Below are 14,867 nucleotides of genomic sequence, written 5' to 3'. Positions count from 1 at the left end.
AATATAACATGCTAACATTATTACAATTTATTGTTTCTTATCTGTGAAATTAAAGTAAATAAAAGGTTTGTTTCCACTGAGGGAAATGGTTTCAGCTTACAGAAACAGACAGGAGGTCTGCGTTGCTGCATTATGTAGTTACATATCTGAGGAGGTGCTTGAGTGTGTAGTATGACAAACCTCTCGCCGATTAAAAACAACAATGTATTTGGCCTTTCCAAGTGGAAATGATGTATTTGTTAATTTGCATATAGAGCAAGGAAGTGAGATCCAATCACAAGTGGACACATCTGGAGAAGCATTTTATTACCAGGTGTTAACAGTTAGACTTAGAGCTGCCCAGTTGTTATCGGATCAGCTATGACGCATGTTAATATCAGGTGGAAACCGGCTCTTTGAAAGATGGCTTTCCAGGAATAGAGGGATGAGGACGGCAGGATCCAGTGACCTCCGTGGTTTTTTTTTTTTTTTTAAGAGACGTTAGCAAGTCAGAGGTATGAAAACTGATAACAATCATGTCTCAGAAGAGTTGGCTTTCAAGTGTCTCTGGGACTGAGGGCATAAGGACTAAAGTGTTCACTGAAACGCAGGGAGGATGAGAAAACTGCATTAATGCAGGGTATTAAGGGACAATACAGACAAGAGAGAAAAGTATAAGGACACTTATCTCTTCTCACTTCCCAGGGAGTAAGAGATGGAGAATAAAAGAGTCTAAACAGGAGGGAAAAGGAAGGGGAAAAAAGAACGTGAATAGACTACAAGACAAGTGAAAGAGCAAGAACCCAGAAAGTGAACAAAAAGTGAATCCTCTCTGAGTCGCTATAGGAAGATGCACAAAAGCAGGATCTGGGAATAGGGAGGTGCAGCCATCTCCAAGCATACATATTAATGCTTTCATTCTTCCCTTTATCACAACGTGTAGATGTGCCTTATGCCTGATATTATACACCCATCTCTCGTGTGTATACTGTCACAAGCCCTTTGAACACTCAAGATCCCCAACTCAACTGATCTCATATACATTGTACTCGACAGCAGTGAATGTATGAGAAAAATGACATCATGTTGGCTGATGTATCAGTAGTCAATCATCTCTGATGTCTACAATAATGCAAGAGGAGAAGAAATAAACAACAAGTGACTGATGTGAGTTCAGGCTCATAAGTCAGCATCATTAGCAGTTTCTATTAGCAAACTCTGTTTCGTCTTCTCCAAGCTTCATTAATCCGACATTAAAACAGACTGATCAAGCTATTCATGCACTTCCAGGGCATCAACCACCATATGAGAATCAGAGATGTGTCATTGCACTAACTGCACAGACATTGTACAGGAAGCAAAGGATACAAAGGGATAAAAAGGTATGGAATTTACCAGCTTTGCTCTTTGTCCATTTACAGTGATGTTGTTGAGTGTAACCAACTATGGCACCACCCTTTTTTTTTGGAAATTAAAGAAACATCTCTATCAAAAATGTCTGTCAGCATTTTTCATCATGTGCGCATCTATATCCCGCAGATGTTAATACATTCACGTGGCCACTGATCCATGCTGTACTCATGTTGATGAGGACTTGATGATGATGATGCACCATCTATAGGACACAAAGTGGCAAAAACGATTTTCACTGGTGGGTGCCATTTCCTTAATATCTGCAAATAGATTTTACACAAGACGAGGCCCCCCCCTTGACGGCGCCACTGGCCGCACACGTGAGTTGTCGACGGTGACAACTTGTGTGGCGGCTTCGTCGAGTGTACCAAGTGCAGCAGGAAGCTGGTATATGACAGCAAAAAGACGGGGACCTCAACACTTAAGAGGCACATGACGAAGGCTTGCCATGGAAAGAAAGACAAGAATCAGCCTTCAATGTCCATGTTTGTATCCTTAAAAAAAATGTCGGGTTTAAACCGCACTCGGGCTCATAATTACAGTTAAAAGGGTCAGGCTGGGCCGGGCTTGGACAGAACGTGCACAGGCTCGGGTGGGGTCGGGCTGGATTTTTTGGGCCCAATCTAAGCTCTAATCTGCTATTACATATCTTTGCCTTAAGGGTGACCTTGAGTGTCTTAAAAGGCGCCTATAAATAAAATGCATTATTATTATTATTATTTATTAGTAACATTAAAAGTTTTCAGTTTGTCTATCTCACTTCTGTCATTTTTATTGCAGCAAAATGTATTTAGTGGACTGAAAAAGCAATTGATTTTATTATTCTAGTGAGCTACAAAAAGTTTAATTTGTATTTGTAACATTAATCATTTATATAATTAGAAAAATCGCTACTTGGTTTTGCATATTGATAAGATATGGGCACACAAAAATATCCCAATACTGAGCTGTATCAATCTTTTCACTCCAGGCACCCAGCTCTGTTTCTGGTATATAGGGGGTTAAAAAAGGCAACAAATACAATTCACTGCTATGAGCAATCATCAAAAATCAAAATCACAGCAGCAGAACCACAGATATCATCTTTTAATTTCACACGTTCTTCCTTCTCGTCAAAAAAACCTGCCTCCTAAAATACCCGCAATGCAACTCAATCACCGACAGTTGGGTCAAAGATTTGGGTGTGTATGCTGTCTGGTGAGCTCCCTCGTTTCTCACTCCACACCCCCAGGTTTTTGTCAACAAGTGACATTACTGGAGGCTATTTATCAAACTTCACACAGCTCTCTCAGGAGACACAAAAAGCTTTGTACAACTTTCTTCACATATGCAGCAGCACTCCCCCAGACCTGTAAACAGACTTTGATGCATAAAATCAGTGGAATTTCCCTTTAAGAAAACAACTCCCCGACACATTTGGCACAATGTGGGCATCACTTTGGAGTCCTCTTTCTAACCACCTGCTGTATGACAAAGTAAGATTCACTGAAATTTAAGCACCAGTTTAGTTTGGAAAATATGTGGCGGTTATTCCTTTCTTAAAATCTGTTAACCACTAGGCCATGTCCTTGACTAACCCGGAGTTTGCACTGGGCAGGTAGCATACAGCTGCTTTGAAATTAATCTGGATCCAAAACAATGAGCTGAGAAAACAATGGGAGCTGTACAGAGGATGTTGAGTCTCAGAATTATCTGCAGCTCGTTTTCCACTTACAGATGAAGTAATTTACTCAAACTAAACTAAAAAAAAGTCCTTGAAGCAATTTTAAATGAATGAAAGGACACTTTCATGTTAATTTATTGCAAATTCTTCCAAAATATGGTAATTCAAGAACATATTTTTCATTCTAGCTATGTCGAATACTAGAACTAAAACAGTGAGACCATTTCCATAAACCACAGGCAGTATTGATGATCTTCCAAACACAAAACAGATTTTGTACAGAGACATATTTTCATGAAGCACAAATATGGGCCAGTCTACATTATGTTCACGTAAGCTGCTTAACAGATATACACACACCTAACCCGGCAGTTCCCACTATGCAAGGCCAGACGCTGAGCTCAGAGGCACACTGGGACATCTTCCAGAATTCCTCCTCTACTGGCTGCCGTCCGCCAGCACACACACGCACGCACGCACACACATGGCTCGCAGCCACGGACATGGTGTCCGTGCCTTGCTGTCGGCAACGCCCCCAGCCCGCTTTGGCTCTTTGTGCAACATGCGGGCTGGAGCGGGAGGGAGGACTGAGGTCTATTACACAATCTGAGGGGCAGACGTGATGGAGATGACTCTACTAGTTTGAATGATGACATGCAACAGAGAGAAACATCAAGAAAGACAAGCTGACACACACACACACACACACACACACACACACACAGATCTTAATGGTGACTTCAGAACAGTGGTGAAACTGATATTCCCTCTGCATCAGAGAGCTGGATGCAGTTTAGAGTCTGAGAGAGTTTGAGGAAGAATGTCTGAGAGAGTGCTAAAGAGCGATAGAGGGAGGCAGACTAGAAATAGTACACAGAGGATGCTTAAGCTGCTTCCTATTGGTAAACAAAGCAGCAGTCCCTTTCATTGTGGGCTTTTTATAGATCAGTGCATTCTGAATTGTGCACAGCATATCCATCCTCTCTAAAGGAAACTGTCAAATCTGCAAATAAAGCCTTCCTGTCTTGCCTTAACCCCTTAATCCTGTACATTTCTGCAGAGCCAAGACCAGGTATAAGTGTTTGGAAGTTATCCACACCAGTAGTCTTTCAGGACGTTTATGACATTAAAAATCCCTCATATTTCATATATGGTATACAGTAAAGGCACCATTTCAGCCACACTAGGGAGTGTACGACTATGTCTCCTGCAGAGGGTGAGGAGTTAAGTGACGGCTGCCAAAATGACTCAGCTCCCTGACTCAGACTCGACTCTCTGTCTATCTTCAAAACAAATGCACATTGTCATACAACTAGACACGCATGACTGGTCAGAGCCAATAACTGATGAGTGAATACACATCGTTCTTTTCCCGTTTCTCTTCCTCCTTCACTCTCCTCTTGTCCTACCCTGGGTGTTATCACTGGCCTCCCGAGTTATAGCACAAATCTGAGCCTGGGTCTTTACAGCATTGATAAGCAGGTTCAAATTTAGCTCAGGCTGGACGATATAGACAAAAATTCATACCTCTATATTACAGTATTTGCAGGCTGACTTGCAATACGCAATATACATCTCTGTATTTTCTACGAAATGGGCAACATGTTTTCAGTTGCAAGTCAGAGCCACATTTGAGATGTCACAAGCAGTTTTATAAAAACAGACTGATCAAAATAAAATGCAAAAACAGGGATTTTTCTCTCTGTTTGAAAATATGCAGCTGCACATAAGTTACACCACCAAAACACTATTTGGCAGTGGGGTTTCTGTGAAGTGCTATAAAGTGTAGTTGATTTAAAATACACACAAATCAGCTTCACTATAACTCGCAACATTCACAGACAAACACTTGTCTTTATCTGGACACATTTTCCCCACAAATACAACATGCTAATGTTGTTAGCACAAGCCTATGGCATTTTACATTGTATAAATTAGCCTAGCGGCTAGCGGACTTTTCCTCTACACATATGAAGCCAGGGACAACAGCAACATTTAACAAAGGTAACGTTACAAAATTCATCTCCATTACAACTCACAAGGTTCACTGACAAAACAACTGTCTTATACTAAACACACTTTCCAAACAAATATAACATGCTAACGTTATTAGCACAAGCCAATGGCATTTTACATTGTATAAATTAGCCTAGTGACGAGTGGATATTTCCTCTGCTCATATGAAGCCAGGATAAATCACACACAAGACTTAAAATGCTATTTTTGTGGAGGCTTTGTCTTCACAATTTATTGTTTCTTATCTGTGAAATTAAAATAAATAAAAGTTTCGTTTCCACTGAGGGAAATGGTTTGAGCTTACAGAAACAGACAGGAGGTCTCCGTCGCCACAACATTTCTGAGGAGGTGCATGTCAGGCCACAGCTCCAAAAAGTGTTGCTAGAGAACCTGTGAGTTAATTAGTGCGGCGGAGCTGTGTGGCGAGTGTGAGAGGGGAGGATTGCACACTGGTATGCATTGTGTAACGCAACTTGACCATATATCGATATAAACGGTGTTGTCTAAATTTATAGCTTGCTTGAAAATATATTGATATATCGTACATAGTCGTTGTTATCCCCCAGCCCTAATATAAGCCTATCTGGAGTTTCATTAATAAACACGACATCTATGCACTGTGAAAAATGACCTTCAACATCCACCTCTCCAAATTTTTACACCGACACAAATGCAAATAGCAGAACTAAAACAAGCACAAGTCTTCATATTTGAAAGATGACTGGGTAAAAGAGGACTGTGAGTTATTGGCACCTGGTGTAATACAAGTTATTACACTGATAGCAGAGCATGAACATATCTTTCATTGGGGGGGGGTACGCTCAACTTAAACAGGGATTAAGCTGAAAAGGTTAATACGTTTTGACATCAAACATATCTCTAAGCAAAGAATTCTGTCTTGCTTTGGAAGACATCCGAGACTATCAGCTGCACCATTTCCTGCTGAGGATAAAACTCTTTCACCTTGGAAGCTACTGTAATAAATGGTGCTATTTAACACGTTTTGATAAATCATACTGCTCAAGTACTGAACACTGCCAACAAACAGGAGGAAGGAATAGCAGGTGTTGAAGACAGTTGAAAGAAATATGACATGTAAGAACTGTCTGATCAAGTTTTCTTGGCCCCGATCTCGACTGGAGTACTTTTAACATTGGATACCAAGCCTAGACACTGATGTCAATTCAAAACTATGACCCTGAAATACTTAAATGATTCATATGATATAAATGAAAGCTAAAGAATCTCAGTTAACTCACGCACTGAATTGCAGAGAGCACACAAACTCAACTACAGCCAAGTTTGTTTTTCCCTGCCTTCAAATTAATCACAGATTTAACATTAAATAGTGACAGCTGATATGACCCGCTGCCATGGACATTTGCCACTTTAACCAGTGAAAGCAGCGATCTGTGCTGGCTAAAAATAAAGAGCTGCATGTTTTGTACACTGTTCTTTGCTAACAGAGAAAAGAGAAGGGACAGCAGACTCATTACCATGAGAGGTTGGTGAAATCATGCATTATCCCAACATGAGTGTCAGAACTGCTCTAAACATCACCCATATGTCCTTCCCAAAGCTCAAGATGACGTCCTCAGATGTCCCATTTTTTCCACAACCCAAAGATGTTCAGATATCAAATTAGTTGCCGACTAATTTAATAGTTGACAACTAATTGATTTATCGTTTCGGCTCAAGTCAGGACAGAACCAATCTTCATTTTTCACATTCACACCCTAAATTTCACTTGCATATGAAGCGAAATAATACACTAGAGAGCACAGAGAGCAACACACTGCAAGACTAAAGTGGACAACACACAGCAGAGCACAGTAAATAATATGGATCCATTCAAACATGTCCTGCTCTGCCCAAATACCAAGCCTTGAGATTGGCTTGAAACCTTTCTAATGACAGGTTCACTCTATCACAAACACCTGTCATTGAGAGTGACTGGCTTTTTCAAGCGTGTACATGTGTGCGTCAGTGTTGTGCCACTTACGATCTAGTCCGTTGACATAGCGAATAGATACTTCACAGTGCCCCCACACAGCGCTGACGATGGGATACAGTCTCTTGCCTTTTAGCCCTCTAAAAGCTACTCCCAGATACTGTCCGTCTACCATGAAGCTAAGTGTTCCTTCGTCCATATCTAGTATTACTGTCAGAGAGTCTGGAAGCACGAATGACTCGTCTGGCTCCAGGAAACACGGATACGTGGGTGCCAACGTGGAAACAGGCCGGTTCTTTCCATCATGGTAGAGTCTGTTCCGACCCAGGTCCCAGCCCCAGGACTCAGAGTCCGAGCCCACCAGAGCTGTGTAGCCCACTGAGTGCAAAGATGCTTCAGCAGTGGCCACGCCCACGACAGCATGGGTGCCTCTCTGCCTGGCCGGCCAGTGAATCCTCCACACGTGAAGGCCCCTGGTGTATCCCACCTTCCCGCGGATACAGTCTGTGCTCTGTGCCACTGGATGTCGATGAAAAGTCAGCTTGTCGTCCTCCTTAACAAAGACATTGAGTGACCGGTCATCAGGGTTCCAGGCGTGACGAAGCTGGGTCTCAGAGGTGGCCGCAGGCATGTCCAGCAATAAGTCCAGCCTGGGGGGCCGACAGAAATCCGGGCCCCGTAGTTCGCGGCGCACGGGCCGATATGAGGGCTCCCCGCGTACATCCACTGACTTGATACTGCCAGAGATCTTCTGGCCCATGGCTGGGTGGGTCCAAGGGAAGAAGGGACAGAGGGGAGGGAAATGGATGGACCAAGGGTGGTAATGAGGGGACGGTAGGTCCTGACGCTACCTCATGGGCGCAATGGCATCACAGTAGGTCCTGGGTGGAAAGGTGCTGTTGGACACACACTGTCTTCAACCAGGGGAACCACACTCCTGAAACACACACAATGAAAACATCATGTATCAAATGTACAATCTTTAACAGCTGATATTAGTCACTCTTGGCCAAACAGTTTGGCTTTTCACACTGCCCTTAGCTTCAGGCTAAGAAAGCTGTTAGCTTGAGGCTAAAAAAACTTTAACACTGGAACAACCAATTGGGCTAACACTAAATTTCACCTAGGGAATGAGTAGGCAACCTGCTACACCTGGCCTAGGGCATGTTGGCCCAACTCTGGAGCAGAGTTAGCCCCTGAAAATTGACTTAACAACGGGCTAAAAGTTGCCAGTGTGAAACAAGGCTAAACAAACAATACAATTTCAGAATATTAACATGAGTTAAGCATTCCAACTGACATTTAACCCAAAGCTAGTGGAAGTGTGGTATGAATCCTATGAACCCCTGTGCTAAGGTTAACCCTTTCTTAATGATGGGTGTGTGTGTGTGTGTGTGTGTGTGGAAAAGGGGCTAGGTTAGTATGAAAACCCTAAAAATGACCAAGCAGACAAGACACAGTAACTGCTTCACTGCTTTCCTTGATCAACTGGAGCAGGTATTACTGTCATACCTTACACCAGCTGTTCCCAACTGTTGGGTCAGGGTCCAAAAGTGGGTCATGGGTCCATTCTGAATGGACTGCAAGTGACATTTTATTTCTAAGAACAGCAAATGTTCAGCATAGAGCTTTTATTTTGAAGTGCTGACTAAAAGCTGGGCAGCTGCTTGACAGAGACGGCAAACTAGATCGTCAACATGGCCAAATGCAAGTATGACGCAGAATGTATCACACTGTGTGGACCTTGAAATAATCTGGACCCCATGGCTGGACCAGCTGGGAACCACTGCGTTACGCCGGTATAAAGGAAAACTAACTGAAGAAGAATGAAAGAATGAAATTGATGCAGACCACTTGCATTATCAATAAGAATATTCCCAAATTTAACTACACATTCACAATGCTCACTATTAATTAACTACAATAGCCAGAAACATTCTAAATATCATGAACTCAAATGATTGAGTGTACATTTGATGGTCTTTCTTGTGTAACAATAACAATGGAAGTCTGTTCAAACAAAGCCAAACTCACAGTTGCAATTTAGTACAACTGAATATCTTTGGATTTTGGACTGTTAGTTGGCCAAAGCAAAACATTTGTCACCTTGGAAAGTGATGGATATTCTTTATTTTCCCCTGATGTTTCACAGACTAAACGATTAATCAATCACGTTGAGAAAACACTTGGCGTACTTGACACTGAAAATATTTGTCAGCCGCAGCCCTACCTGGCGTAAAAACTTGATGAATAAAGTACTAGTTCTCATGTATGCACTTCAAACACAGAGACTGGCAGAAACAGAGGCAGAAATATGGCATCAACAGCGCTGGCTTCCAGCCAGAGCTGCGGAGAGGAGGGGGAATGACAGGCAAGGAGAAGTGAAGGATGAGATTCTCTTCACTTCTGGCATTCCTCTAGAAAACCATTTCCTGTCTTCATCTTACCAGTCTGGAGTGTGGACAAACACATTTGATTTTGTCTGTGTAAGAATGATCTTCTTGTTCTTTGTCACTTGATACCTTGACAGTTTGGAAACTATGCGCTAAACAAAGAGATTGCAGCAGGCAGGACTCTCTGCTGCACATTTACACAAGCTGGGAAGATGAGACCAACATCAACCACAGTAATTACTAAAACGTGGTCTCCTTCAGATACAAACACACACATACCCCGCACATTCCATCATTTATACCTTAATTCAATGCATATTGAATGAAGGTATTTGGGGCTTAGAGCTTTTAAGGAGATTCTATGTGCAACCCTCCGATAATGAAATACTAACAGACACAGGGAGGATTTTTGCAAACTTGCTGCCAACTTCCTCTGAATAATAGTCATGCACTATGCACTCCCTCTTCTTAGCTAATCCCTTCTTCTCCGAGCAAACAAATGCAACGCAATCCATATTTTATAAGTCTTTATAAGAAAATGTATCACGTACATGCTGAGCTTTCACAGCGAGCAAACAGAAAGCCCTAATCTACTTCCAAGCATGTTTCCCTGTGTGGCCGAGTCAGGAGAAGCTCTCCAAATGTGCTGTTCTGACACCGCTCCTTGTCCTCGATCTTAACACTTTCTTCTACACGCACGCCTTCAAATGTTTTCCTTGCCCTCCTACAGTTTCTCAGGAAAGGACTCCGCATGACTTTTCCCAGGAAAGTACAGAACAGTAAGTAGTGCTGACCCACCGGGGGAGGCCTGAATTACACACACACACTAACACACACACACAGATGCAGGTGTGTGTTCTGTACTTTGAAATGGGCGAAGGGGCCGAAAACAAGATCAAATTTCGACATTTAAACTTTTACAGTTTTAATCAGTTTAATGCAACAAATGGAAACAACTTCAACTTGTTGACCTTCAGCAGCCACATCTAGAGTTCAACAAGTCTGTGTGCCATGTGAGGATGATGCCTGCATTTAAAAAACAAAACCAACAAAGGGTGTGCATTCATCAGTCTGACTTCAGATTACATAGAAGAGGCAAACTTTGTCACACATCTCGATTTTGTTTCTGCTGTCTGTTTAAATGTCACAGAGCGAATGCGTTGTGAATAGCTGTGGTGAAGGCAGATGAAAAGGCTTCGATCCACGTTGTGATAAACAGACAACAGCTCTGACAACAAGACTGATGTATCAAAAAACACACTTGCTGGAAATTTGCAGAACACTATCTCATGACTGCAACCCATTAAAAGTGATGAGCCATACATCTGCATATTAATTAATTCATACCAGACATGACGCATGAAGTCATTCCGGGACAAACGAGAATATTTATCACAAAGAATAATGTTTGAGATTGTAATCACTGTGGCAGTCGACCACTCAGTTGACATTTGGGAATGTGTGTGTAACGTGCGTAGCAAGATAAAAGCCCTTACTGCTCGTTAGGGCTGCACGATATGAGGAAAATATGTGGTGATGAAGTGATCATGATACTACTTGCTATAAACACGTATTAAACTGTACTCAGTTTTGCCTTTCTGCTGCTTTCATACACTGACAAAATATAGTTGCTCGTTGATTAAAAATCAAATGAAATTATTTAAAATACTTTTAATCAAACCAACTCAGCACTAAACTGAACACAAAAGACATCACACATTATAGTTACTTTTTAAATGCAGTTTTCTACTGAAGCTCTCTTTGAACTAACTAATTAAAAAAGATCCTTGAGCGCAATACTGCAGTCTTTCATGAGGCGTTCATCCCACAAGTTCACATCCCAATTAGAGTTGAGTCGATTTCAGCTTTTGCCGGTCGAGTCCAGTGCACAGCTTAAACCAAACTGGCTGAACTGGCATTGGACATTATAACAGTTCCTGCAAATTGAAGAGTGGCCTACATCATCAACCTGTGTTGACAGTATCAAAGCACTAAATCCAACATGTATTGCATTAGTAATTAGCAATATGATAATGTCATATATGTTTCTGAATGGATTAATGGAGCCACTAGTGTCAGACAGGCCATGAGCCACAGGCCGGTGTCCGCAACATCACGGAGATCATGTTTTAGGATTTTTGGGTGACGAGAGAAGACTGAAAGTGCACCAATATGGCATCTTTCTGGATTTGAAGCCAATGAAAGAGGTAGGGCTGCCAATGTGAGCTGAACTTTTGTCTCTACATGAAACCTCATTTCCCTTCAAAAGCCTAAATAAGGTGGATGCTGGCTGAAGAAAGATCGCCAAGAAATTGAAAGTTTCTGCTGAGCTAAATGACCCTTGTTAATAACAAACTATGCTAACATTACTTGCTGGTGGCTATATCGTCGTTTCCTGACTGTACGTTCAAACCAGAAGTTTCCAAAGAGGCAAAGTCTCTCGAGGACGCCCAAGAAGCATGCCTGTCAAAAATATTTGTGGCAGCTTTGGTCGCTCTAGTCGCTCATCAGGTGAATCATTGAACGTTCGATCATGCTTCTCAATATAAAGGAGCAGCAAAGCAGACTACTGGCTTGAAAGCAGCGTAGTTGGTGCTTGCTGTTGTCCAGTCAAAAAGCTCATAGTTGGCCTACAGAAGGTTATGTTTGGTCAGTGAATACAGAAAACATATGTCATCCCATTCAAACCAAGCAAGAAGACTTGCATGCTACGTCGCAACATTAGCCTGCAATCTCTCCTCTGTTATTAACATTACACACTTTAAAACTCACCAGACCAACCGACCACCTCCGAGACGCGGTCCCAGGCCTCCTTCTTTTTATTTTGGTCTCTGTAACCAAACAGTGACACATTATGAAGGACTGAGTGGGCAAGAACGCAAGTAATAAACTTCTCGATGTCCATTGTCGGAACAAGTGTGCTGTAGGAACCAAAGTTACATGGCTTGTTCTCTGGGACCGACTTCATCGAAGCACGTCAGCATTCTGATTGGTTGTCGCCGGACCAAATCAGAGCTCATTACCATAAAGTTAAACAAGTTTTAACTTCCCTCCGAACCCGCTCCGGTCGCCCAGGTCACCCAAGTCACCGGGCTTTCATTGAAAATGAATGACTTCTGCTGTTTTGGAAGCTCTGGTCGCTTTTGGTGTGAACGTACAGTGACGCTCATTTTCTGTTGGGATGCAGCATCATTATCTTCCACTCGGGAGCTGCTGAATCGAGTGCAACACCTGGTAAAATTCTGTATACCAGTCCGGTTCGGTGTTTGGCTTGACATCAAACTGGTTTGAAAATTTTACAGCAGCCCAACCCTTATCATAATGACATTAAAAACCAACATATTTTGCAGCCCTACTGCTCATGTACACACATTTTTCTGGTTATCGCTCAAACATGAACTGTCAGTGGGGAAACACTGAGCCAAACAATTATGGGAGGATTTATGAGAGTCAAGACGAGGGGTGAGGGAAAACGTGATGACAGAAGACAGAAAATAAATTAAAATCAGTTATATTTTGGATAGTCTTCCAAATTTATAATAATCTGGAATGAATCCCCAATACATGCAGGGACATACACAGATGTCTGCAATTTAACTACAGCAGTCAAGCCTGGATCGCACACACACTTCTACAGTCAGTCAATCCGGTGCTCTGTATCCGAAGCGCACTAAGCCAGAGTACAAGTCGATTATTACTTGTGACTTTTTATGTGTGTGTATTCAGCTTGTAATAGCAGTGGGTAGCAGTGGTCATGTTCAATTCACTGGGGAAATCAGATGTTCCACACTTGCCTGCTCGACTATCCTGCAGGGTTAAAATATCACAGCCGTACTCAAACAGAAATAATTGGGTTTAACCAAGGAAAAACTTTAATTATTATCTGCCCGTCTGTCCGGCGCAGCCTATAAAACACTATCCAGTTAAATTTTTTGTTCGGCTAGATCCTGGCTGCATCAGCGATTAGGGATTCCAGCCAGAGGGTGTTTTTGGAGAGCAAGACGGAGAGGCAGAGAAGTGCTCCTGTCAGCCTCTCTATAGAAACCCTTTGGGAATATTTGATGTCATCCACATGGAGCTGCTGACATCAAAAAGACACTTCCAGCTGGTGAATATCAAACTTCCAATCAACTTCACCCCAGTGCTTGACCGGCAGGACTGCCTGTGCCCTCCTGTGCAGGGAGCTGTTTCTCACACACACACACACACACACACACACACACACACACACACACACACACACAGCTGATAACGGACCCTTATTTACAACATCTGCAGAAAAAATAAAAACATGTAAGTCTGGAGAAGGGAGTCATATTTTACAGTGATATTGTGACATGCTGGTTTATAATTGTGTCACGAACTAACAAAGGGTAAGCCAAGATCATTTCAGCATTTCAATTTGCTGCAGAAATGAATACGCTACTGAGTGTATTCATTTCTTATAGAAGAATGGGTCCCAAGTTCAGGGAGAAGAAGTAATTTCCGCAATAAACAGCTGTGGAGCTCCTGCAGTCGTTTGATTATTTCCTGAGAAACTCAGCACATTTGGCGAGCCTTGCTGCTGTCATCAAACACCAGTGATGATGGTCTCACTGTGAAAACAAAAATGGAAACCACAACACAAACTGCAGCTACAGGTCAAAGAGTTCAGATTAAACTACTGACCCTGTTCTCCCACCGGCAGTTCCCACATAGATGAGGGGCTCTCCATTTTAAATGAGCTGTGAGAAGATGGCAACAGACAAGTGGGAGGATCAGGAGTCAAGGTCATGATGTGGCAACAAGGCCAAACCTTCAACAAAGAAGAGCCTGTTTATGCCTGGTATTAATCAGCATCTCAGATGATGTGATCACAAGCAGACAGATCTATGTCTATGTCTTCACACATGGCATTAGAATGCATCTCCACGTGTCTCAAGTGAACACGCTGCAAAGACCAAATGTGTAGTTGAGGTTTGTAGCGCTATATGCACACTTAAAGCCTTGATTATTTCAAATGAGTAAAATCTTAAAGTGTAGAGCTGCATGCAATGCAGCCAAGGACACATAAGTGTTCACACTGCTGAAAGAATGTGGCCATATGTGGCCCAGGCATCCTGTACCAGGTCCCACAGAAAGCTGTGTAAATGGTAAAAATATATACATAAATTCACAGGTACGGGCACAGATAAAAACACACGGGGGCAGGCAGCAGTTTGAGAAGAAAAATGATTTTTTTTTTAATTTTTAGAATAAAACAAAATAAAAAGATGTGCAGTATATGTAATATTTTGACGTTGAAATCACCATTATCAAACCGCAATTCCTTATCTTTTGAAAGTCAATGAAACAAGCAGAACCTTTGACCTTTTCGTCACATTGTCATCCACATGGACTCCAGCCATGAAACTTTGCAACCTGAGGATGAGGTGGCAGCCTACATCGAGCTCAAGACACCCAAGGAGGATCC

At 42.2% G+C, this 14,867-nt stretch overlaps 1 protein-coding gene across 2 annotated transcripts in view; it reads right to left on the bottom strand.

The window, feature by feature from the left end:
* Positions 1-14,867, bottom strand: part of LOC125888264 (SPRY domain-containing SOCS box protein 4-like) — a 76,406-nt gene that overhangs the window by 16,749 nt on the left and 44,790 nt on the right. For both annotated transcript variants that reach the window (XM_049575515.1, XM_049575516.1), the window contains one exon: positions 7,074-7,959. In XM_049575515.1, the coding sequence (XP_049431472.1) occupies positions 7,074-7,782 (709 nt within the window). In that variant the 5' untranslated portion in view covers positions 7,783-7,959. The remainder of the gene's footprint in view (positions 1-7,073; positions 7,960-14,867) is intronic.

The sequence above is a fragment of the Epinephelus fuscoguttatus genome, linkage group LG5 (genome assembly GCF_011397635.1).
Source record: "Epinephelus fuscoguttatus linkage group LG5, E.fuscoguttatus.final_Chr_v1".
NCBI lineage: Eukaryota > Metazoa > Chordata > Actinopteri > Perciformes > Serranidae > Epinephelus > Epinephelus fuscoguttatus.
This window is presented reverse-complemented; position numbering and strand designations above follow the sequence as displayed.